The sequence below is a fragment of the Myotis nattereri genome, assembly GCF_964212035.1.
Source record: "Myotis nattereri genome assembly, chromosome: 8".
NCBI lineage: Eukaryota > Metazoa > Chordata > Mammalia > Chiroptera > Vespertilionidae > Myotis > Myotis nattereri.
Genome location: NC_138083.1, coordinates 74743092 through 74770045, shown reverse-complemented (window position 1 = coordinate 74770045; position 26954 = coordinate 74743092). Strand labels below are relative to the sequence as shown.

Genomic DNA, 26954 nt, shown 5'->3' with positions numbered 1-26954 from the left:
AATTTATTCTGTATGACCTTTTAATAAATTAAGAATGTTAACCATTTTCTATTTTTTTTCCAATTTGTTTTTCATCTTTCAGTTTATATTCTTAATCTATTTTTCTGTAATTTTGTGTTTATTTAAGATTAGAAGTGTTTTCTGTGTTCTGATTTTCATTGGAATGTCTCTACTACATGAAATTTTGAGTAGAATGTTAGTTGATATTAGTTTTTGTTTGTTTTTTATGTTCCTGGTTTCCTAAGCATTCAAAAAATTTAAAATTTAAAAATGTAAATGAAATCAGGAAGAGTACTGAATTTTATTCAAATCATATTTTGGGATTTATTTTAAACGATTAAAAGTTTTTTCTTTTTTACCTGTTGATGTTATATATTAATTTATATTAATTTATTTCAATATGGAGGTTCTGTTTCAGTAAATCAAGGTCGAATTTGGATTTTTAACAGGCTCTCTACTTGTGTCAGATATACAGAGCATTGGGAACTGTAGGAATGCAGTTACCCATTCTCATTTCAAATTTTTTTTACTCTGTTCTCTAATAATTTGTGTACCAGTAAAATAATTTCAGATTTACATGTGGAGAAGCTGGTATAAGCTTTCTGGTACTGCTACTAGACTTATCCCCTCTATCTTACATGATGAATTATAGTTCTATGGATACAATCTACTAACACTAGAAGCCCATATATATGGTCCCTTGTTCCCACTTGCAATTAAGAAGAGTCTGAGTGGGTAGTAAAAGAGGTTTCAAAGGGCAGAGCAGTTATAAACCATTGTTTTGTATTTCTCAGCCTAGTTCTTTTGACCTCATAGTGGAAATTCTTTCCAGGTACTGCCTGGAGGTTTAAACAATATCATTTTGAGTTGGCGAGGCCATTTAATGGATAGCTAAGTAGCCCATTTTGAGTAGAAATCTAAATCTATTTTTTAGTGGAAATATTTAAAATTATTTGCACATAAAATATATGTTGTTTTGAAATATATGGCTTTAGTACATACACATGAATACAAACAATCCAAATTTTAAAATAAGTGAATATGTTAGTATTAAAGTAAAATTTTTTTCCTTGGAGTTATTGATTTATTTACAATTTTTATTCCATTGCTTAATTCCAAACATTAGAAAAATATCCATGTATACTCTTAAAAATTTCTAGTCTCATTTGAGTCTCATTCTTTGAATAGGCAGAGTAAGTTCATGTAAACATACTGCAGGTTTTCTGTAAAGAAGTGCTGATGTTTGAGTCCCTAGCCTGTTAACCCTTTGTACGCCATAAGCGTCTGTAGACGCAACCTCCCATATCAACTCTGGTTGCCCAGTTTTAAAATCAGACTTGTTGGTGACATCTCTGGGTTTGTAAAGAAAATTATGGTAACTTAAATTCGTAAATATTCCAGCACATATGAAAGAAATGGGGATGGTTTCTGTTTTGGATGCATGGCAGTTAACTGGTTAAATACAGATAAGCCTCCTCTCTGAATTAAATAGGGACAAACAGCCCTGTTCTTAAAATAGATTGCATGCAGTTTATTGCTAAAGAATCTTTTAAATGTTTAATTAATTTTTCTCTCTCTTTTGATAGTAATCCTGTGGATTTGAGTAACCCAGCCATTATAAGCTCTACTCCCAAATTTCAGGAACAGTTCCTGAATGTGAGCGGAATGCCACAAGAATTGAATCAGTATCCCTGCCTTAAACATCTGCCTCAAATATTTTTTCGTGCCATGCGTGGGATCAGCTGTCTGGTGGATGCATTCCTAGGTGAATTTTGTGTATGTTGCTAGATGTTTGAAGAGCTAGTTTGTTTATTTATTATTTATTTATTTATTTATTTATTTATTTATTTATGAGTCTAGTTTTAGGTACTATTATGAAAGCCCAAGAAAAGGATGAATGGATTTGATTATAAATAACAAACTAGGAAAATTTATTTGGAACAAATATAATAGAGGGTTTTTGTTGTCTTTATATGAATAGACCAGACAGTGCTAAGAAAAAGAATAAGACCTGGTAAATAAATAGGCAAAGGATATGAATAAAAGATTTGCAGCCAAAACCGGTTTGGCTCAGTGGATAGAGCGTCGGCCTGCAGACTGAGAGGTCCCGGGTTCGATTCCGGTCAAGGGCATGTACCTGAGTTGCGGGCATATCCCCAGTGGGGGATGTGCAGGAGGCGGCTGATCGATGTTTCTCTCTCATCGATGTTTCTGACTCTCTGTCTCTCTCCCTTCCTCTCTGTGGAAAATCAATAAAATATAAATAAAAAAAGATTTGCAAAAGAAAACTGTTCATTCTTACTAGTAATTCAAGAAAATAACAGATTCACATGTATTATAGGAGGCAAGTTATACCTTTTATGAACTATTTTGAACTGCTTTTCACATCTTAGGACTATGAAAAGTCAGAATTGTTTTTACCTGTTGAAAGTCAATGGTATTTTAATATATCACTTTCTAAAGCATTTGTTATGTGTACGTGTTACTATAATACATACATAATATACAGGGTGGGCAAAAGTAGGTTTATAGTTGTAATATAAATAATACAATAGTTAATAAATAGTACAAGAATACATTCTGTATTTTGTGTACTCACAACTGTAAACCTACATTTGCCCATCCCTGTATTAGGTCAAATTAAGTTTGACTGTCATATAACAACTAAAAATACCAGTGTTTGAAACAAGATAGTTTACTTACACGTGTTTTAAACCCAGGGCTAGGCAGTACAGGGCTGCTATAGCAGTTCTACCATTGTTAGGCACGTGTATCTTGTGGCTTGGCTCTCTATCCCTTCTGCACTCTCTCATGGGCCATGATAATTGAATGAGTTAGTTCCAACTATCCTCTTCAGGAATTACGAAGGAAGGAGAGCCTACACTTGATTGGTCCTTTTAAGGAGATTCCCAACATCACCCACTTTTCTGTGGTCAGAACATGGCCACATCTAGCTGTGAGGGAGGCTTGAAAATGTAGTTGTTGATTCTGTGGAGCCAGGCCGAGCTAAAATTTGTGTTCTATAACTCAGGAAGAGAGGGCAAATGGGTATTCGGAGGATACTAGCAGTCCCTGTTGTAGTCTGTACTAAACATTCACTGGTGTTGCTTGAGGAAGATTTTCTGACCACATATTTTGAACTATGAAGAATAACTCCATTTGTCTTTTCTTAAAGGCATTTCTAGACCCCGATCAGATAGTGCTCCTCCAACACCCGTGAATAGATTAAGTATGCCTCAAAGCACTGCTGTCAGTACCACCCCACCACATAATCGAAGGCATCGGGCTGTTACTGTGAATAAGGCCACCATGAAGACAAGCACAGTAAGTTTTCATCACCATTATTATGCTGTATAATGTTGACTTTTTAATCTGCTGTCCTTTTTTGAAAGTCCTGTTATTTTTCCAAACTTTTCATGAGTGTGCATATATTTTTGTGTCCTAATAGGTTAGTACTGCTCATGCCTCGAAAGTTCAGCACCAGACATCCTCCACTTCTCCTCTCTCAAGTCCAAATCAGACTAGTTCAGAACCCCGGCCACTGCCTGCCCCTCGGAGACCAAAGGTTAACAGCATCTTGAATCTCTTTGGATCATGGTTATTTGATGCAGCATTTGTTCACTGTAAACTTCATAATGGGATTAACAGAGACAGCAGCATGACTGGTAAATATTGCTCAAGAAATATGTTATCATTTTTTCTTTTCTTTCTTTTCTTTTTAATCTTTCCTACCTGCAAGATTAATATGTATCTTGAAAAGCTCTCTGTCTCTGACAAAGCAGTGTCTTGTTTTTAACCCCTTCCAGCTGAACAATTTTGGAAGTTTTGCTACCTGTCCTTTTTATGTTTATTTTATGAGGTTTGGCTTTTTCTGGTTTTATTAGACACACTTCATGTTAGCCATTTTTGTTGTTGAATCAAATTTCTTGTAGTAGGTGACCTGGAAGTTCCCTTCATGTCAGCCAGGATAATACTATTGATATCAAGAATTAAATATTTTAACCAGAAATTTATTCAGAAGAAGTGTTTTCTTAGATTTTGACAACCATTCACTCATTAGTACATATAAATATCAGAAAACTTCTGCTTCACAAGACTCTAACTTCTCAGGTTTTAGTAGAGAGAAATTTATTTCTAGTGTACACTTTCAAAAATACCATTTGTTCTGAAACTAAAAAAGACTGGTGGACAGTAACTCAACCCTGATAGCTTTACTTAGGTTTTATTATAGAAACACCATCTAAATAAAATCTGATTTATTTTTGTCATCTTACCATTGTATTTGGAAGTAATTGCATAGGGTGCAGGATGAGATGTAGGGTAGTGCAGAATGTACTGAGGGAGGACTATTTATGACATATCTTATAGAGCTGAATAATAATAATGGTTATCATTTATTGAGCTGAATTACTCTGTGCCAGGCACTGTGCTATCTGCATTAGTGAGTGTACTGGTTGTTTGGTAAGAAAGCACTTTTCCTCTGGTGTTGGAAATAGCTTGATGAAAAAGGAGGCTTAATTGCATTAGTTTATGCCTCTCTAGGGAGAATGTTAATTCCAAAGATAAAACTAACATCCACAAGGATCTCTGCTTTCTTTCACAAATGCATTTTTGCCTATTTGTATCATTTCAGAACTAAGGTCTGTGTCTGTTAGCATTATATACGTATAATTATTTTGGATATTCTTACAGATCTTTTATGTAATTTAGAAAAGTTGTGACTATAAAGACATTTTCAGGAATATAATTTGAGATTGCATGGTTGAGTTTAGGGATTCCTTTATTTTTTTTGTTCAAATTTAAACACTTTGTATCCTACCATTTTCATATTATCTTTTATTTACAAGTTTAAAAGTGGTGTTTATTTATGGATAAGTAAATGTACTTATGATGACTAAATGAAAACTTAAAAACCATTTTTGGCTTATGTTTTCTTACGTTCATGTGTTTATATTTTTAGTTTTCTGAATTATGTTTATATTTATATATTCTAGAATGAGTCAGACATATTTTTACTTTTATTAAGATGCAATTTTTACAGTGTAACTTTTGGATATCAAGCTGTTGACACTAAAATCTCTGAATCCAGAGTGGTTCAAGCTGCTGCCTCCTTGGTGGGCTTGCTTAAAGGGAATTTACAGATCTTCCTGCTCTCTAGGGATTTTGTAACAGCTTTGCTCACCCTCTTGTTCCAAAAGATAGAAGTTAGAATTCAAATCATATGTGGGCAACAAATTCTTACTTTTAATTCTTACCATTTTCCTTGGTGGGGAAAGGATAGAAACTTCTCTTCCCTGATTGTGTTCAGAGATGAGAAAGGCTGTTCCATTACCCAGGAGACTGGAAGTGTCTAGATAATTGAGTGCGTTAGAGTGCTGTTGGGTGCCACTTTTGAGGTCCCAGGGGGTGGTGGGAAGTTTGGAAATACTAACACTGTTAGTCTGTTTTCTAAATACTGGCTGTCATCAAGGAATTCTGCCATCCAGTTCACCTGTAACTTAAAATGTTTGCTTCTATGAACTGGTTAGCTTTATATTTATTTGACAGTACACTGTGCTTTGTAAAAAGTAACATTGAGCTGGGAAGGGTTAATGAACTAAAAATTTAATGCACGTTATGGGCAGTTCAAAACCTCAATTCTTTTGTAGTTGTGTAATTTTCTTTGTTCATTTCTTTTGCATGATACAAAAATTATATTTTTGGATCTGAATGCACAGTTTCCTATGTTTTTGAATTAGCTTGTGGTATCATAACGCTTTTAATCTAATTTTTAAAAAGCTAAAAAGCTTCTTAACTTACTGTAAGATTTCACCATCTTTAAAGTATTTTATAATTACTGCTGTCCTTTGATTTGTTTCCATTTATTTCTATTATCTTGCAGCATCTTTTATCCAAATTCTTCTTTCTTATAAATCTTGTAAGTAGGAACCAGAAGCTTCTCCTTAATTGCAGTCATGTTTTTATTTTTTTCATAATTCCATAAAAAATTTGATTGTCATTGTCTCTTGTAGTTTTTGCACTTGGGAAGAAAAATACTTTTCTGTGTTTTGAATGGGGAAGATTGTTGGCAAAAGCAAATTAATCTGCCTGAATCAGTCCCATTATTTCTGTATACTAGTCTGGTCATGTCATGAATTCCAGGATTTTGCACTAACTGTGTTTTGGCTTTTTTTGTTTGTTTTTAAGCTTTAAGCTTATTTTTATACAGATTTAATGTTTGATTTGTATGCATTTTGCATGTAGTGTTTTTTAAATGTATTATTGCTGGATAGCTTATTCAGGACTAAAAATGGCTCATGGGAAGTTGCATAAAGATTTATACTTGACTCTGCATTCTATTAAAAATATTACAAAATAATTTAAACATTTCATGTAGAGTGATAAAAGATTTCAGAGTGGTTTTCAATACACTGTGAAATCTTTTATTAAAAATAAAAGCAACTTTCGAAGGGCTTCTGTTTCAGTGACAGTGAATGACCGTGATAGATAATCTTTCTTACCAATCCAATTTTCTGATCTATCAACCTCCAGTTAGCTGCTGTCTATGGTTTTTAAAATTCATTCTCATTTTGCTTGGTTGGGCGATTCTTTGGTGTGTGTTTTGGAGTTGGGTGGGTGGTGGGAATGCTCTTTCTTCCTACCCATTCTCATCCTTATTTTGCCCTCTCCCTAAAATATACAGACTGGCATGGGATTGCCCATTCAGTAATGATGTTTGTCTGGGGTAATGTGGAAATTGCAGTAGCTCTTTGTCTTAATGTTTAAGCATCTTTCTATAGGGGAAGTTAAAAACAGAATAAATAATAGAAAAGCCAAATTTTGTATTATATATCTGTACGAGTACAGATATATATAAATGTACTTTGATGATTGAAAATTCAGTTGGAAAATACTTCTAGTAGAATTTGTTAAACTGACAATACCACTATAGATTAATTGTTACCCATTTTCCAAGAAGATTACAGAGAGCCCTTAAAAAAATTAAGACATAGTTGCTAAACGAAAGAATTATTGGATTTTATTCAAGTAGCTATTTAATGACACCAACATTTGATCTTTGTGTCCAGGGTCCCATGAGCCTATTTGCATATTGACAAATATAATAAAACCCTCCTTTTCTCTCCCCAGCCATTACAACACAAGCTAGCATGGAGTTTCGACGGAAGGGGTCACAAATGTCTACTGACACCATGGTTTCCAATCCCATGTTTGATGCAAGTGAATTTCCTGATAACTATGAAGCAGGAAGAGCTGAGGCTTGTGGGACACTGTGTAGGATTTTTTGTAGCAAGAAGACTGGAGAAGAGATTCTGCCAGCTTATTTATCCAGGTCTTAGAATTTTTTTATTTTTCCATTTATGTAGTTTGGGTAGTGAAACTATATTGTAACATGCCTTGGTAGGCTGAATTGATCAGTAAATGTTGGTTTGAAATACCTGAAAATGTCAGTAAGTAATCAAAATTTTTGCTTGAATTCTTCCATTTTACTTGCCATATTAGATTTGGTAAAGACCCTTAAGATCCTTTTAATTTTAGAACTATTATTTATTCTATTTTATTTGACTTATAATTTTGGAGAGATTTGGATTATACTAATTAATTTTTAGCACAGTATTAGACACTAGATCAGCCCTGGGCAAACTACGGCCCGCGGGCCGGATCCGGCCCGTTTGAAATGAATAAAACTAAAAAAGAAAAAGACCGTGCCCTTTTATGTAATGATGTTTACTTTGAATTTATATTAGTTCACACAAACACTCCATCCATGCTTTTGTTCCGGCCCTCCGGTCCAGTTTAAGAACCCATTGTGGCCCTCGAGTCAAAAAGTTTGCCCACCCCTGCACTAGATAGTTCACAAATGTTAACTGTAGATCCTGCCTTTAAGGAGCTTATTTTCTCGAGTGAGCAAAGCCATGTACACAAGTTACAATGATCCAGTAGTAATAGGAAGTTGGTAGGAGAAAAGCACACAGTGCTGTCACCATTCAGAGGAAGAAGCACCATACACTTACCCTGGGGGTTCAGGAAAGAGTTACAGAGGATTGAATGATTGTGCTGGGTCTTCAAAAAGATGGGTAGTAGAAGCAAGTTGGGTAGGGTCATCTTATCCAGATGTATGACTTCAACCAATTTTCGTGAATGCCTCTGCCATCCATTCAGTTAGTTGCTCATGCCAGAAACTAGGAGTCATTTTAGTCTCCACTTCTCTTCAGGTACATCTTTAGTTGGTCAACCAACTCCTGACTTTCTGCTACTTAATACTCTTTCTAATCTCTCCACTTTGTCCCAGCCATGACACTTTAGGCCTTTTACATTTTTATGAAATTAACTTGAAATGGCCTATTTTTGTTGCCCATCTCAACTAATCATTCGCACATCTGCTGAAGTTATATTAATATCAACAAGAGCATTCAGGTGTCTGTGTATCTGCTAGGTTCTCAGGAGAGAGGTTTAAATGTACTATCAGAAGGAACAAAGCATATAGATATGAAACAAAATGGTACATTCAGGGTACTAATCAGGAGTATCTTAATAGGCTCTCAATATGACTTAAGCAAAAGGAAAATCATTTATGATAAACTAGTACCATTTAATACATTCGAAGGTCAGGATATGCAGCAGGGCCTCATGACGGGCAGGAACCAGCATCTAGAAAGTGTTCAAGGACCAGAATGGGTTTTCCTCCTTTCTGAATTTTCTGTCTTCATGGTCTTCAAGAACTGCTTCATTGTTCTTTGCAGATCATTTTCTTATATTGCAGTATTCTAAGTTCTCAGTTTCATGGCCTTTGTCTAGGTGACCAGCAAGGGCCAGTTAGCATCTCTAAATCCTAATTTCAAATTCCTGAGAAAGAGAATCTGATTAATCAGGTGTCTACCTCTGGTTTAGTCATCTATAGCTATAAGAGTGGGTCACATGGAATGCTGGCACCCCTTGTGTGGGAGGGAGTACATTTCTCAGGAGGGAGAATATTGGTTGGGGAGATACCACAAATGGTAGCAGCAGCAGGAAGGATGAAAGTTATGACCATGGGCTTTCTGTCTGGTCCATAAGACTGGATAGGACCAACCAAAAAAGCATATTTGTGAGGGGGCCAATGATGAGCTTAGTTTTGATCTTGAAGTGTCTTTGGGGTATTTATCAACAAGTATTTATGCCATACACTGCACAAGGATTACTGGAGTACATCAATAGACATGTCTTGCCCTCAGGTATCCAGTATACTTTTGGCTAGTAGATCTGGAGCTCAGGTGAGAGGTATGGGGTAGAGACTGAGTTGATTATATTCAGTGGCTTAAGTAGTGTTTAAAACCAGGCTAGTGGAAGAGACAGCTTAGAAAATTATCTAAGGATGGCAGCCTGAGGAACACCATTACTAGAAGGCAGGCGGAGTAAGAGAATTTATTAAAAGGAAATAACCATAGAGGTCAGAAGAATGAGAGAAGAAGGGAGTAATCAGAGGTTTGAGTGCTTTAAAAAGGCAGAGTCAGTTAAGACTTAGGCATGTCTTCTGGTTTTAGCAATGAAATGGCCTTTGTTTATTTGCTAATATAGTTTTAGTTTGGTTCTAGGGAGAACCAAGATGGATTGAAATGTGTTGAGCAATGACCAGGAGGTGGGGAAGCTGTTTCGGAAGAGTTTTGCAGAGAGGAAAAGTGCCTTATAGTAGTAGAAGAGTATACCAGTAGAGTTGCTCTTGAACGATGGAAGATTGAATGCTTAGTTGATTGCAGGTTAAAGGAGCAGGTTAAAAGTAAGGTATACTCAATGTAAGGTACACTTTAGGTATATTCCTATACGGAGTCTTACATAACATCATGATGAAGGCAGGGTTGAATGAGGTTTCTTTCTTTGTCTTTTCCAAAATTATGGGTCACAGAGAAAAAGGCACATTTTTAATACAGTAATTCCTCCAGTTTATTGATAATTACTGCGGCTATTTGCTTTGTTTTGGTTGCTTTATTTGTAGGCACCTGTAAATTTGAGTTGCAAGGATTCAAAAAGGTATAATAAACATGAATATATTTTTCACTAGGAAAGATAATTTTGGTTCTTAGTGTTTTTGATTCAGAATTGTTCTAACTTCAGTAATACCTTTAAAGGTTAGAAGTAGTGAAGAGTGCAAAAAGACTTTCGGGTGAGTTTGTAGAAAATATTAATAATTATGGAAACAACTGACCAGCAGTTTGTTTAAAATTTTTTTCTTGCTTTCCTAGATTTTACATGCTTTTAATTCAAGGTTTGCAGATAAATGATTATGTGTGCCATCCTGTCTTGGCCAGCGTTATTCTAAACTCCCCTCCTTTGTTCTGCTGTGACTTGAAAGGGATTGATGTTGTGGTTCCTTACTTTATTTCAGCTCTTGAAACCATTTTGCCTGACAGGTAAGTTGTCATTCTATATTAGCATATCATTTGTTGGGTTTGGCCTGGTCTGTTTTGGTGGTTTCTCCCCAGTTTCCTAGTTTATCATGTTCAGTTGTCTTCATAGCCCAAGGAGACTCAGGCCACATCAAATGAGTGTAGAATATTCAGACCCACCTCATCCCTGAGCTCCTTCAGTTCTGATTTGTCCGTGGGCATGTTTAATCTTTTGTGGCCTGGTTTGGAGGCGTAAGAGCAACCCTGGCCTAGAAGTCCTAAATTTTGTAGAGTAGGCCTTACATTTAAAATCAGTCAATCAGATTCTAGTTTAATTCCATAACAGCAGTTTAACATAGACACACACACACACACACACACACACACACATTATAGAATATAAACTCAGTGGAAAGTAGGTACTGCAGTCTTTATGAAACCAAACCCAGTGCTTGTATTGTGAAAAATTGGCATAATGTATATTTGGTAATAGCTAAAAACATACTTTAGTTTGGAAATACTAATAGCAATTTTTTTTTTTTTGCAGAGAACTCTCCAAATTCAAAAACTATGTAAATCCAACAGAATTAAGAAGATCTTCCATTAATATCCTGCTTTCTTTGTTGCCCCTCCCTCATCACTTTGGCACAGTCAAATCTGAGGTAATGTTTTATTAAATTTTTTTAATATCCTATGTTCTGTTTTGTGTGCAAATTCGAGTCAAATTAGCTTTTAAAAATGGAACAGGAGCTTTTAAGAACATTTTAAAAAGTATTTTAGTGAATCAACAAAGTTGATTTGTTGTGGAAATTTCTTCTGTTCGCGAGCATGCCTCACCTACCATTTCAAGTGGTGATAGGCTGGTGACATCTGATAACATAGTATGCTGTTGAGTTAGCAACAGACCTAGCACAGTGGCTAATATTAGTCAGATTAAAAACCTTGCTTGTTAGACTGATCTGCTCTTTGTCCACTGTATCAGTTTCTACATGGGCATAGTGTACCACAGCAATCAATGTTAAATATTATTTGTTTCTTCCATAGGTGGTTCTGGAAGGAAAGTTTAGTAATGATGACAGCTCTTCTTATGATAAACCAATAACTTTTTTGTCCCTGAAGTTGAGACTTGTGAATATACTAATAGGTGCCTTGCAAACGGAAACAGACCCCAACAACACTCAAATGATATTAGGTTTGTGTTCATACATTGTTTTTGTAAGTGAAAAACCAGATAATTTTGACCCAGACATGCTGAGGAGGCAGTCTGGGTTGGTGATGGGAGGCTAAGTCTAATATAGCTCTACTTATTCTGAATCAGAAGCAGAATTTGTTTGCTTTTATATGTGAAAAAAATGTAAAGGCGTGAGATGAGGTGAGAAGAGCATTCAGTTGTCTTGGTAAGTCATTTTTGCTTAGTGTCATCTGTGTTCTTTGTTTTTCTCTTTCCCTCTTGTCCTTCTCTCTCTCTCTACCCTCTTCTCTTTCCCGCCCCTTTCTTCTGTTTCCTTTCCTCCTCCTTCTGCCTCTTCCTCTTGCCCGTTGCCTGCATATGAAAGTATTTTGAGGTGGGTGTAATTCTGGAAGTTGTGTCAGAACTCTGCCAAGAGGAACATGAAGAATAGCTGTGCTTCCTCCCTTTTTCCTTATTGTTCCCTACTGTCTCCTAATCATATTGATTGCCTCTTAATGGCTCCTCATCATTATGGCCACTGGCATATTTTAAGCCCTCATTACTCTCAACTTGATCACCGCAACTCTTCCTTACTGTGCTTTCTGGCATTCATCTAAACAAGCCAATGGCATGGTCTTAGGTACAGGTACTCTGTGGGGAGTGGGATACTAAAGAATTGAATAGTGTGGCTTTTGCCCTTCAGCAAGTCTCACTGCAGAGGTTGGAATACCCTCACAAAGTAGTCAGATAATAGTAGAAGGCAGTACTGATTACATGTCTTAAGGACATCAGCATGTCCTTAGTATTGAGAGAGAAGAAACCAAAACATCAAGGAATACTTCATAGGGGGAAGTAGAAGTTAAATTGGATTTTATAGGGTATAATTTGAATAGACAGAAATGATGGTAGTAGTGGTTGGAGTTAGTGCTCAGGAGGGATAGTATGTTATATAGTGTGAAGGTGAGATAAGTAGAGAAGAGTAAATCCTTCCATTTTTGGAAAGGAGTTGAAGGAACAAAGGTTAAATCTCAATCTGAGAGAGCCTTTAACTTGTAGTGTTTTAAGTTATTCAAATAACATGTCACTTGAAATCAGGTAATTTCTGTGGTTGATAAGAGTGTTTAGTTTGCTTCCCCCTTGTTCTGAAGAGCTCCCTTATACATTCCAAGGAAGAATCAATTGGTATTCTTGCCTTAGATTGGCAAAGCTGTATCTGTTCTGTCTTTATCCTTTGTGGACAAGAGTACTTTCCCACTGGGATGAGAAAGCAGTATGCTAGGCTCACCATCTTGTTTCTGTCCTAGCCTTTCTAGGGCTATGAGTTCCTTGATGATAAATACATTATATTTTGAAGGCACCTTGCTTTCAGCTTATGTAGCCATAGGCAAGCCCTGAAATTGAGATATTAATGGTTGGTCTTTCATTAAAAAATATCTGGTAATGGTCATTTTTATATAAAGCAAGTTTGACCTTCAAATTTATTTTAGAAAAATGTGGTTTTGAAACTTTGGGGGCAGATCAGAATTAGGGCATTTTAATGGAGTATCTTTTCTGACTAGTCAACAGATTTATTGGTAATTTTATGGAAATTTCAGGAATGCTCTATTAAAAATCATGTTTCTGCTATTTATTGAGTTATTTTATCCATTTTAGTATTCTTGTCATGTATTTAAATAAAATGCTTTTTTTTTTCTGTTGCAGGAGCAATGCTAAATATTGTTCAAGATTCAGCACTTTTAGAAGCCATTGGTTGCCAAATGGAAATGGTAAGATTACCACATGTAATCTGTCAGAAACTATCAACTTCTGATTAAATTTCATTCTAAAATATCGTCCTCGTGATTTTTAAAGGCATTTGTTTGTAAATTCAGCTTATTGATGCAGAAGGATTCTATTTTGAAATATCAGATATCTTGAGGCTTCTTACCTTTCAGTACCTCATCAACTATACATCAGGTTCCTGAGAGATACTGCATGAGAGAAATTCCAGCAAACCCAGTCTTTATTGCTTAAAGCTCTTACTTCTTTTGCTATGCTATTGAATTGGCTTGAATAATCTAGAAAAAGCCCCCTACTCCATTTCTTCTATCCCTAGTAGGTATAGTGCTAGCTGTTAGCAAGCATCTAGTTGAATCCTTTTCATCTCATCAGCTCTTGCGAGGCCCTATAGATCAAAATTTGAAGGTCCCCCAGAGCACCAATGCTCCTAACTTTAAAAAGTTTTCCAGAGACTCCCCATGTCCCCTGCTTCTGTCTCCAAGATATGTGATTCCTATACCTGGAGTAGAGGCAGTGGCGTGGATAAATTAATGGAATACACTAGATTGGTGGATGTAGGATGGGTGATCAAATTATTATTAAGGAAGTTATATTCATGTCACATTAGGTGGCTAATAATAATAAACTGATCTGGATATAATGAATTGTGTTTACAAAGGAAAAAATGAGGGAACTCTTTAACAGATACGTTTGTTAGCTCCTAAACATATAGGAGTTAATCTTTAAACTAACCATAGTATTTTTTTTTTGTATTTTATAGTATAACTACATTTGAGAATTGCTGTTTGTTTGTTTGTGTTTTGTTTTTTTAAGATTGTATTCCTGTTCTGAAGTTTTGCTTGGGAGGCACTTAGGGCATTTCTTGAAGGATGCGGAGTCATTAGCTAGTGAAGATGAAAAAGGTCCTGGGCTGGCCCTTTGTAAATATCACCAAAGAAGACCCCAGAATAGGCACCTGTAATCGTCAGACTCTTCACAAACTTTCAGTAGATAGTGTCTATGCAAAAACACTATAGCAGTTTTAATCTCTTGTCACTTTTTATCTGTGTATCAGTTTGTGCTATTTAGTTGGCACATTTCATTTTATCAGTATGGCTTTTAATGATTGACCTCTATTTATACTGGTAAACTATGGCTATAGCCCTAAAATATTTGATTCATTTTTATTTGACCAGGGTGGTGGAGAAAATAACCTGAAGAGTCATAGTCGCACTAACAGTGGTATTAGTTCAGCAAGTGGTGGAAGCACAGAGCCCACAACTCCTGATAGTGAAAGACCTGCTCAAGCTCTCCTAAGAGATTATGGTAAGCCATGTTTGTTTTTTTTGAAATCCAAAGTTTATAGAATAACTTTTAATGTCTAGGTATATAAAACAAATTAGCAAAACATTTTTATGGTCATACTTTTTTATGTATTTAAGAATAATAGAGAGGCTATTAGTGTAAAGATTAAGAAAATGCAAATAAATCTTATAAATTTAACTCTATAACGTTTATTAGTTAGATTCTGGGTAGTTTTAGATTTTATAAATGATTATAATGGGTGGTCAGGAAACATTTCCGAATTCTGTACCAGAGGCTGGTAACACAGAGTCAAATAGGATGTGGCAGAGTCAGTCAGTACATCAGTTATTGCAGTGTGGTAAGGATGAGTGGTGGGAAATGCATGAGATGGGAATCCAGGGAAAATCTCTGTCTTTGTGCTTAAAACCTATATACCTTACTATATATCTGGTTAGATTCCTCAGTCACAAATTTTAAGTAAGCGTAAGGAAACAGTTGCCAGAAGAACATCCTATTGAGTGGTGTCCTTTACCTTGGACAATTACTTTATGGTTCTCTGAGTTTGTGGGTACCTTTATGTTTTTATACACAAAAATAGTGTATTGAATCTGTAAGTGTTAATCCAACCAGATTGAAATGAAATTTAGATCCTTAGATGTGAGTTTAATTTTTTATTCATAAGCATCCTCAAGCATGTCAGATATAAGGCATTATGTAGATAGTAAACACATTTAAATACTGCATTTATTTAAATTGTTGTCTTACTCATTATGTTCATGGGTTTAAGTATATTATAGGCGAAAATTTGTTTATTTTTCATGCTTTCTAAAACACTTGTACACTAAAGAAATTTTTGCATTGTATGTGTTCTAATTTAAGTGTTTGAAGTGGTTATTGTTTGTTTCAGCATTTTGAACTGGTGTTAGTGAGGTCTGCTTGTAATGTTGTAAAATATTTTTTACTAAGAAATCCAGATTTGTGTTAGTGTCGCATGAATGTGTCTCTTTAATGATCATTCCTTTTTCTGTTGTCACTGCCCACTTTCTGATAGGACCGACAGGTATAATGTCCCTAAAGCTTCCTTTATCAATTTAATTTAATTTGTCCTTATTTATTATCAGCCAAGTAGTAGTTGCTTTTAAATATAGAATTGGAGGCCAAATAAAAACACAATCACTTGGTTATTTAATTTTTTTAGAAGTATCAAAGTAGTCTTAAAGAGTTAAATGTTACAATGTGTTTAAAAAGCAATGCATGTGATTTTTGATGGTTTAACCCCTGAAAATAATTTTAGTAGATGCGTTAGGATAATTCCCCAGCATCTGAGAAGATTCTGAGATTTGAATTTTTCCCTCTATATAAAATTCCAAGGAAATAATTGATAGCCTTTCATTGTTTTTTTTTTGAAAATGTAACTCTATGAGTTAATGTAGAAATTTAAAATTTTATATTGTTATAAGAATGATATTGAAATTACTAAATCCCAGTGGATGTCTATATGAAAGTACCCAAGCTGGGAACTAGAAGCTGCCCTTGTCTGGTGTGTGTGCCCTGTGCACTGTTTTTCAGTCAGGCTTGATGCTCAGGCCAGTGGGGCGGGGAGCATAGCACTGTGTGGGTGCCCGTCGTGCTCACTGTGGCTGCTGTGGTCTGTGCCTGGTGGAATGCTGTGCTTCTCGTTACTAATGCTTAGTTGTTTTCCCTCCCTGTGGGATGTGGCATTGGGGTTATATCCTAGCTCTTAATACAGATTCAGCTGCGGGGCTACTGATTCGCAGCATTCATCTCGTCACCCAAAGACTTAACTCCCAGTGGCGACCAGACATGAGCATATCACTGGCAGCTCTGGAGCTCCTCTCTGGCTTGGCAAAGGTGAGAAGGACAGTTCTTTAATGTTAGCCCAGCAGCCTTGCACCATGGCTCTATTTTCTGTATTTCCTGACACCTTGGCTATCGCAGTGTTGGTTTATACTCAAACATAGTTTATATTCAAAGTGTGCAAGAGTGAGCCTCCAAGTGAGATTTTACAAAATTAACTTCACTTTTTTTTACTTAGTATTTTTGATACTACAGTGGGGCCTTGACTTACGAGTTTAATTTGTTCTGTGACGGAGCTCATAACTCAAATTACTCGTATGTCAACAGTGAATGAGTAAGACACGTGATGCTGGGCTGATGTTGTGGCGTTCACTGTGACATTCGCTGCGCCAACTAGTGGTGGGGCATCTGAAGCTGGCTCGTAACCCGAATTTTAGCTTGCAACTCAAAGCAAAAAATCAGCTGAGATACGGCTCGTATCTCGAAAAACTCGTTAGTCGGGACACTCGTAAGTCAAGGCCCCACTGTATTTTAAAATCTTCAGCATGGCATTTTGTACCATTATAGTATAGGATCATTTAATTTTAATAAATATAAATTTGGTAAAGAAAGAGTGATTATTCTAAAATATGCCATTTGGGACTGTGACTCTTCCATCTTCCATTATTAGAGATAGGTGAAATTGGCTATACTTTTACTTTCACAGCTATTATTCAATTTTGTGGAACCTTGGAGTTGGGTGGCCATTTGTACTCTAAGGATTTTCTTTTTGATTGAAGTGAAATTTACAAAATTAACCATTTCAAAGTGAAGAATTCAGTGACTGTTAGTACATTTGTAATGTTTAACAGCCACCTCAAAACATTTTCATCACCCCAAAAAGAAAATCCATACCCGTTAAGCATTTGCTTTCTGGTCTCCCCTCCCCACAATCCCTGATGACCACCAGTCTCTATGGATTTACCTATTCTGGATACTTCATATAAATTAAATCACACAATATGTGATCTTTTGTGCCTGCCTTCTTTTACTTAACCTGTTTTTGAGGTTCATTTATGTTATAGAATATGCTAGAATTTCATTTCCTTTATGGCTGAATAATATTCCATTGTATTTATATATATCAGTTTGTCTACCCATTCATTTGTTGATGCACATTTGAACTATTATGAATAGTGTGCTGTGAACATGCGTGTACATTCACCTGTTTGAATACCAATTTTCAGTTCTGTTGGGTATATACATGGTAGTTGAATTGCTGGGTTATATGGTAATTCTGTATTTAACTTTTTGAGGAGCTGCTAAACTGTTTTCCACAGAGATGTAGGGGGTTCCAGTTTCTCCACATCCTCACTCATCATCTAAGTGTTTTCTTTTGTGTAAAACGGGCAGGATTATCTTGTGTATAATAATTCCTGGTGGTGTGAAGATCAAATGAAATGAGAGGAAGTATGTAAAACACTTTGTGAACAAAAGGGTGATATACACACATAAAGAGATACTGTCTGAGATGATAAAGTTCAAACCCTCCTTTTATAGCTGTGGGGACAGGTGGCAAAGGTTGTGACTTACCTAAGTCCTGAGAAACAAAATGGGCTAGAAAACTTAAGATGTTCTTACCACTCTTAGAGCTTACCTCAAAGATTTTCAGGGATAGGTGTAATGGCCATAGTGTTGTGAGGAGCAGTTACTGATGTAGAAAGTAAGACTAGCCATTCATGAGACTTGCAGGACCACACTGTCCTTGAGGGCAAGGTACTATTTCCTGTGACATTCAGATACTCTCAGTAGTTAGGAATAATTAGCCCTAGGTGGAGGGCTGCTCTAGACCTCTGTAACAAATCATAAAGGGCAACACTACCTGATTTCAAGACTTACTATAAAGTTGTAGTATTCAAAACAGTCTGGTATTGGAATAGGGTTGGACAAATTGATCACTGGAATACTATAGGGAGTCCAGAAATAGAAGCACATATACACGAACATCTGATTTTTGATAAAGGTGCAGGATAAAGGAGAGTCTTTTCAACAAATGGTGCTGGAACAATCAGATATACTAATTTTAAAAAACCCAGGTTCTGTAATGACCAGCCGAAGGCTCGACCGAACACCAGAAGTCAGTCCTGCAGTCAGTGCTGATTTGCCGTGGCGACCCAGCACTGACGGCTGAGGGGGCTGTGGATCAGGCCCAGAGAGAGTTCCAGAGAGAGAGAGGCAGGGTCTGACAGCTGTTGATCAGCTGTTGCCTCTCTCTTTCTCTCCGGGCTTTGCCAGCAGCTGTGCCTCTGTTTTTCTCTGGGCCTCCACGGTGGCTGCTGATCAGCCCCGCCTCTCTGATCAGGCCCAGAGATAGGCCCGGAGCATATGGCATAGAAACCGACCAGTCAGAACCAAATCTGGGTGAACTGTGAGGAGCCAATGGCTGCCTAGGAGGCGGAGCTTTTACTGCTAACTGTCATAGAAACCGACCAATCAGAACCAAATTGGCCAGCAGGGGAGGGCAGTTAGGGGTGATCAGGCCAGCAGGGAAGAGCATTTCGGGGTGAGATCAGGCTGGCAGGGGAGGGCCGTTGGGGGTGAGATCAGGCCGGCAGGCAGAGGCAGTTAGGGGCGATCAGGCAGGCAGACAGAGAGGTTAGGGGCGATCAGGCAGACAGGCAGAGGGGTTAGGGGTAATCAGGAAGAGGCAGTTAGGGGTGATAAGGCAGGCAGGCAGGTGAGCGATTAGGAGCCAGCAGTCCCAGATTGCAAGAGGGATGTCTGATTGGAGAGGGTGCAGGCTGGGCTGAGGGAATCCTCCCCCTTCATGCATGAATTTCATGCACCTGGCCACCTGTCTATATATATAAAAGCCTAAGTGACCAGCTGACCATCCGGTAGCTATGATGCGTAGTGACCACTAGGGGGCAGATGTTCAACGCACAGGCATGGAAACATGGAACAGACTGATGAATCTCAGAGGGGAGGAGGGAGAGTGGAGGGTGGGAAGAGATTAACCAAAGATCTTACATGCATACTAGAGGCCCGGTGCACAGATTCATGTACTGGTGGGGTTCCTCGGCCTGGCCTGCGGGGATCGGGCCGAAACTGGCTCCCTGACATCCCCCGAGGGGTCCCAGATTGTTAGAGGGGATCAGGCCATTTAGGATAATTTAGGATAATTATAGATCTGTAGATATATAACTGTATGTAGACATAAAACAGATGAAGTTTTATGAAGTGGGCTAGGCTGAGGGACCCTACCAGTGCACAAATCTGTGCATTGGGCCTCTAGTTCATATATAAAAAAAGAACTGGTTCATACCTTGCACTATGTACAGAAATTAACTCAAAATGGACTGTATCCCTAAATAGAAAACCTAAACTATAAAACTGCTAGATAGGGAGAAAATCTTTGTTATTTAATGAAGATTTAGGTTATACAAAGATTTCTTACATATTGCACCATAGAAAAGCAAACTATTAAATTTGACCTCACCAAAGTTATGAACTACTGTTCTTCAAAAAATACTCTTAAGAGAATGAGATGACAGAACACAGATTGGGAGAAAATCTTTACAAAATATATCCAATGAGGGACTTATATCCAGATTAATAAAGAACTCTCAAAACTCAGTAATAGCCTTTGCTTTTGGGTACATGATAGCAATATAGTGGTGCAAATTTCCAAGAAGAAAAAGTTTGTTGTTGATGGCATTTTCAGAGCTAAACTGAATGAGTTCTCACTTAGAGGCTTGTTGAAGGTGCTACCCTGGAATTGAGATCTGACTTATATCAACCAGCATATAAATTATTGCCTTGGTCTCTGGGATGCAGAATGTTCTTTGTGAGAAGGACCAGTGAGACCAGTGAGTCCAGGAATTGACCCATGTAGTTTAGAAGTTTAGTTTCCCTGAGGGCTTTGTTGTAGAGTTTTATGAAGTTAAGGTAGCCATAAGAGGTCTGTGTGCCATTGCACAGAGTCTCTGCATTACAAACTTCCAGGAGGGGTTGCTGTGTTGAGAGCCTGCTGAGGGGTACTGCAGTTCATCATGGAGAGTGGGGCCAAGGGCTACAAGGTCCTGGTGTCAGGGAAACTCCAAAGACAGGGCGCTGGATCCATGAAGTTTGTGGATGGTCTGATGATCTATAGTGGGGATCCTGTTAGCTATATCAGTACCACCATGTGCCATATGTGCTCAGATAGGTGTGCTGGGCATCAAAGATCATGCTATCCTGGGACCCAAGTGATAAGATTGGCCCTAAGTCCCTGTCTAACCACATGAACATTGTAGACCCTAAAGATGAGATACTATCCACTATCTCAGGACATAAGGTTAGGAAGCCAGAGCTACCTGCCATGCTCTAGCCAGTTCCTGCTGCACAACAGGTTCTTCTTAGCAGCTGGATCTGGATAGTGTGGTTCTTGCTTTGTAAAGACTTTTAATAACATCTTTTAAAAAGACAAAACAGTAATAACAACAAAACCCCTCATTAATACAACAAACAACCCAATTAAAAAATGGGGAAAAGATTTGAGCAGACACTTTACCAAAGAAAATATACATATCGCAAATAAGCACATGAAAAGATGCTCAATATCACTAGTTATTAGGAAAATGCAATTAAAACACTATGAGTTACCACTCCATACCTATTAGGACGGCTAAAATTGAAAAGACTGACCATACCAAATGTAGGTGAGGATGTGAAGGAACTGGAATTTCCAATACTGTTGAAGGGAATGTTAAATGGGACACCATTTTAGAAAACAGCTTGGCAGTTCCTTAAAAAGTTAAACATACGTCTATCATATGACCCAATCACTCCACTACTAGGAGCATATATCCATACAAAGACTTGTACATGAATGTTCATAGCAACTTTATTTGTAACTAGAGGCCCGGTGCACGAGATTTGTGCCCTCAGGGGGCACGGGGGTTGGTCCCTCAGCTCAGCCTGTGCCCTCTTGCAGTCTGGGAGCCCTCGGGGGATGTCCGCCTGCTGGCTTAGGCCCTATTCCTGGGGATTGGGCGTAAGCTGGCAGACAGACATCACTCTCGCAATCTGGGGCTCTCATAGTCTGGGACCCCTCGCTCCTTACCATCCGCCTGCAGTGGAGGCAGGAGAGGCTCCCGCCACTGCCACTGCGCTCGCCAGCCAGAAGCCAGGCTCGCTGCTCCTTAGCACTGCCTTAGAGGTGGAAGAGGCTCCTGTCATTGCTGCTGCGCTTGCCAGCCTGTGAGCCCAGCTCAGGGCTTCTGGCTGAGCAGCGCTCCCCCTGTGGGAGCACACTGACCACCTGGGAGCAGCTCCAGCGTTGAGCGTCTGCCCCCTGATGGTCAGTACATATCATAGTGACCGGTCGTTCTCCTGTTCAGTCGATTTGCATATTGGCCTTTTATTATATATGACTAGAGGCCTGATGCACAAAATTCATGCAAAAGTAGGCCTTCCTTCCCCCGGCTGCTGGCATCAGCTTCCCTCTGGCCAACGGCAGGCTCCTGGGACCCGGGCTTCTCTTGCAGCCCCGGCTGTGTCCAGAAGGTGGTCCAGAGGATGTCTGTTCTAATTAGCATATTGTGCTTTTATTATTATAGATACCCAGAATCATATGACCGGAAACAACCCAAATGTCAGTTAGTGGGTGACTGAATAAATTGTGCAATAGCCGTACAGTAGAATACTACACAGAAATAAAAAGGAATGAGCATTTGATACACATACCCAAAATTGTGGATAAATCTCAAAATAATTATGCTAGTTAACCTATAGTGATAGCAGATCATCAGTAATCTAGGGAGAAGGATAAAGGGAGTCGGAGGAAGGATTACAAGCTACATGAGATTTTGGGGGTGATGGATATATCCACTATCTTGATTGTGGTGATAGTTCACAGATATATACTTATGCCAAAATTTATTAAAGTGTACACTTTAAATATGTCTAGTTTACTGTATATTGATTATACCTCTGGGCAGCTGCCCATAGAACTTTATAGCCCCATAACATCATTGTGGGATTGGGTTGGGGGGTTCAAAAAATGTGTATATGTTCTATTGCCAGCTATTCTTTTGATCTCTGGCAATGGTGAGTAGATGCATCCTATGAGTTTAGGTTTTAGGGCATGAAAAAGTATACTAAAATGAAATACTACTTTAAGATTTGAAAAATGCCCTCTGTTTTTATATAGAGTATTATAATACCTATGAATAGTCTGATTTCCTATATAAATAATGTTTTAGAAGCAAGGTTTCCTGTGGTGTGTTACATTCTCAGAAAGGCCAGGCCTCAGTGCAGATGCTTTAAAATTTGTATAATGGTTCCTGGCTAACTGTGTTCCCAATATGAACATGCTCAGGTGAAGGTGATGGTTGATTCCGGAGACCGGAAGCGAGCCATCAGTTCTGTGTGCAGCTACATTGTGTACCAGTGTAGTCGGCCAGCTCCTCATCACTCCCGTGACCTGCACTCCATGATAGTGGCAGCTTTTCAATGTCTCTGTGTCTGGCTGACAGAGCATCCTGACATGCTTGATGAAAAGGTTAGTTTACTACATCTTAAAACAATAAATAGAAATAAAATGTATGTTGGGAAAATATCTTTTAAAAGAGAATATATAAATGTAAGTACTATATTGCATACTTTAAACTGAATGTACTTGTTATATTTCAATAGAACACTTATCCTTTTGAGCACAATTCAAAAACTGTCATACTTATATTTGGTTGCAAATGAACCCATAGAGAAGTTCTATTAAAAGAAGAGGACCCTTAACTGATTTGACTCAGTGGATAGAGCGTCGGCCGGAGGACTGAAGGGTCCCAGGTTCGATTCTGGTCAAGGGCATGTACCTTGGTTGCAGGCACATCCCCAGTAGGGGGTGTGCAGGAGGCAGCTGATCGATGTTTCTCTCTTATCGATGTTTCTAACTCTCTATCCTTCTCCCTTCCTCTCTGTAAAAAATCAATAAAGTATATTAAAATATAAATAAATAAATAAATAAATAAATAAATAAATAGAAGAGGACCTTGACTCATTTATTTGAGTTCTTTCTTTTTTTGTTAATCCTCACCTGAGGATATTTTTCCATTGATTTTTGGAGAGAGTGGAAGGGAGGGGGAGAGACAGAGAGACAGAAACATCAATGTGAGAGAGGTTGGCAACATCGATAGGTTGCCTCCCACACATGCCCCGACCAGGGCCGGGATCAAGCCTGCAATTGAGGTACCTGCCCTTGACCAGAATTGAACCCGAGACCCTTCAGTCCATGGGCCAATGCTCTATCCACTGAGCCAAACTGGCTAGGGTGGGAATGTTCTTTCTTAAAAGGGTGATAGCTTTGAGATGGCCAGAAGGCACTTGATAACCAGGCGACCAACCTAAAGCAAGGCTGGTCTGCAAAGGTTGCTTGTATCTAAAAATTTCATTTCACGCATGTTTCCCTGCTTTTGTGGGGGCACAGATATCTAGGCTGCTTTCTCCGCCATTATTCTATGTAATTCTTTTTTTATGGTGAGGCAGGCAGTTAGAGTGAATTCACAGTGAAAATAAAAGAAGAGATATCAAGCATAGTGGATATTTATTTAGAGCCTTATGCAGTTTAAAAATAATTCTGTTTATTAAATCTTAGTCATTTTCATTAAGACTTCTAAAGTTATGATACCAGAAATTGCTTAAAACTGTCAATAATTGATGAACTTCCCTTTGGATAACCTAGCATGTTTTAAACCATCCAAGTTTAATAGATTACAGTTACATTTCTTTCATTTGGGCTTTCATGATTTATAGTCTGAGGTAGTTTTGTAAGAACTATGACTAATAAAATTGAATTTATCATTACTTGTTATCTAACTCTCTGAACACTCAAATTTATTTCTTTAAAAAAATTGGGGGGAGTTTATTATTATGAAATTTATATATACCTATTAAAGAAAATAAGAAAGAAACTAGAGCCCCACTACCAGAACACAACCACTATTAACATTTGATGTTTTCCTTGTCTTATAAGTGTATTATAAAAACTGATTTGCCTTTCCTGCTTCTAGGACTGTCTTAAGGAAGTACTGGAGATTGTGGAACTGGGTATTTCGGGAAGTAAGTCCAAGAGCAGTGAGCAAGAAGTCAAGTACAAAGGAGATAAGGAGCCAAACCCTGCTTCTATGAGGGTAAAGGATGCTGCTGAAGCCACCCTAACATGGTATGAAAGTGACTGCATAGGGAATATGCCTAGAAATTTGTTGGGGTTAGCTGTAATCCTTGTTTTTTCTCCTCCTCAGTTTTTTAGCATTAAGTGGTGCAACCCCTTTAGGATACCTTTTCTACAGAAATAAACTAGGGAAGAAAATGTCTTTTTTTTTTGACGGAAAGAAACCAGGAACTTGGGCCTGAGAGTTGAGGTCCTTTTTTTATGTTGATTGACATTAATTCAGGTCATACCATGTTAGAGTTGGAAAGGATTTTGGAGAGCCTAATTCCACATCCTGACTTGATGCCTGCATCCAGAGACAGAATCTGTCTGGGTCACACTGTCAGGTCTCTTACTTTCTAGTTCAGTGGTCTGTATTCTCTGTTACACCATTTATATTATACTATATTAAAGGTTCATTCATCCAAGTTTTAGGAACTCCCTCTTATGAACTGGTAATAGGATCACAATGAAAAATCAGATTTACCATCCTCAAAGAGCTTCTTATCCACTAGGGAAGGTAAAATATAAACACAAGTACCTGTACTATTAACATGGCCAATAAGTGCTCAAAGAGAAGGAAGTACAAATAAAATGCTGGGGAGTTGGAAGGAGGAAATGAATACTTCCAGATAAGGGCAAATCGAAATAAGATTCCTGGGGAAAATGACATTGGACCTAACTTTTAGAGGATGAGTAATGTTTGAGCTATAAGCCAGACTCCAGGTTGGGTAAGTCAGCAAGAGAAGATTCCTGTTCAGTATTTTAGTAGTGAAGGAATAGAGATAGATTGGTAAAAAGTAACAGAAAGAGTTGAGAGACTTTGTGTTTGGCTGATAAGTGATGAAAGTAGAAGGATGTAAAGAAGGCAGTTTAGGCACATTTATGAACTGTGAGGAAGAGGTAAGTGGTGAAGATTAGGTTGAATCAGTACAGATGGAAAGATGGTGCTTACCACAGGATAAATGTAGATGAAGACCCAGACCAATAAAAAAGCAGGAAGGAGCAATGTCATGTCAGTCTGGGTTGGCTCATCTTGGGCTTAGTAATGTGGTAGATAAGACTGCTTGAAGATAGGTACATAAATCAGCCCTTACCAAGATCTCAGAATCTTTTGAGTTCAGTGGTGTGTTGATAACTTGGGATACATACAATAAAGTTGGATTTTTTTCTGTTTCTCATGGGTTTAGGTCATTCAGTAGTTTTAAAAGTGTACTGGCTTTAGTTTAGTCCTGTTACTATGCTAATGCTGGCTCTTAATGACTTTTTGAAGGTTTGGCTAATAGCTAGAAAATCAGAAAAATATGAATGAGTACTAGAAATAATAAACGTTCAGAGAGAAGACCACAGTTGAGATTGCCGGGATGGTTTTTTCCCCTTGGTGTACTAATAGAAATAGATTTAAAAGCATTATAAAAGAAGAGAGCCCTGGGATGCGACTCCCGAATCTAGCCTTGTCTCTACTGGCAACTTATCCAATCTTGAAGAGTGCTTTGAATAGTCCTATCATCATGAAATATGTCCAAAACCAAATTTCTCTGTTCCTTTGCAATTATAGCTTTATGTCCGTATCACTGTTGTTTTCCAGTTATGCACACAGAACTTTGGCTTTTTTTATTTATATGTCATTCCCCATATGAAGCTAGTGACTGAGTCTAATAAACTTTACTTTCAAAAGTGTTTCCTCCATTTTCTCTAACCTCAGATAGCATCTTGGCCGAGACCCTTTCTTCTTGCCTGATTTTCTTGTTTTCAGTCTCCTACCTTTCTAGTTCATTTTGCATTCTATTGCTGAACTTCTTATTCTGCTGCTTGAGTGATAGAAAACTGAATATTCTGTGAATGCTGCGGTCTGGTTTCCAAGGGCCTCTTTATTCTTCCCCCACTTGAACTGTCTGATCTTTCACAGCACATCCGCTTTGCCATGAAAGCCACTCATGGCCGTGAACAGGGCATACTCATTCCTGTCTATATACGACCCCTGGTTTTCAGGACTTCGCTCTTCTCTAGACCACATCTTCCGTTGGTCAGTGCTCACCTCAAATCTAGCTACCTCCATGGGACCTTTGGTTGTTCTGCTTCTGCATGATGACTCTTTTCTGTACCTGGATGCTCATTCAGTCTGACCCTACTGTAGAGCATGGAATTCTCATACCTGGTTATGTCTGATACATGCCAGTGTTCTTCTCAACCTGGGTAGAGGCCAAGTTTGTTCTTCACACCATGCACCATGCACCATGCTGAGCACACAGTAGACAGTAATGGAGTATAGATTGCCTGCTTGGGTTTTCCCCCTTGGTGTACTAATATAAATCCAGAATTAGGGCTCTTGGAAGTCATTTCAGCAGCCCCTCCGCTTAAGTCACTTTAAGAA

General features: G+C 38.0%; 1 protein-coding gene across 2 annotated transcripts in view; it reads left to right on the top strand.

Moving 5' to 3' along the window:
- The window catches only part of RALGAPB (Ral GTPase activating protein non-catalytic subunit beta), a gene marked incomplete at its 5' end in the record, with an annotated part of 75984 nt that overhangs the window by 14221 nt on the left and 34809 nt on the right, over nucleotides 1–26954 (top strand). Inside the window, 12 exons of one of the 2 annotated variants that reach the window (XM_081096904.1) lie at nucleotides 1587–1765; nucleotides 3176–3324; nucleotides 3449–3665; nucleotides 7129–7330; nucleotides 10218–10385; nucleotides 10909–11023; nucleotides 11406–11553; nucleotides 13234–13298; nucleotides 14487–14616; nucleotides 16346–16467; nucleotides 22754–22936; nucleotides 24441–24592. In XM_081096904.1, coding sequence (XP_080953030.1) covers nucleotides 1587–1765; nucleotides 3176–3324; nucleotides 3449–3665; nucleotides 7129–7330; nucleotides 10218–10385; nucleotides 10909–11023; nucleotides 11406–11553; nucleotides 13234–13298; nucleotides 14487–14616; nucleotides 16346–16467; nucleotides 22754–22936; nucleotides 24441–24592 — 1830 coding nt within the window. Of the gene's footprint in view, nucleotides 1–1586; nucleotides 1766–3175; nucleotides 3325–3448; nucleotides 3666–7128; nucleotides 7331–10217; nucleotides 10386–10908; nucleotides 11024–11405; nucleotides 11554–13233; nucleotides 13299–14486; nucleotides 14617–16333; nucleotides 16468–22753; nucleotides 22937–24440; nucleotides 24593–26954 lie in introns of both variants that reach the window. The other variant, XM_081096903.1, reaches the window with a different exon arrangement.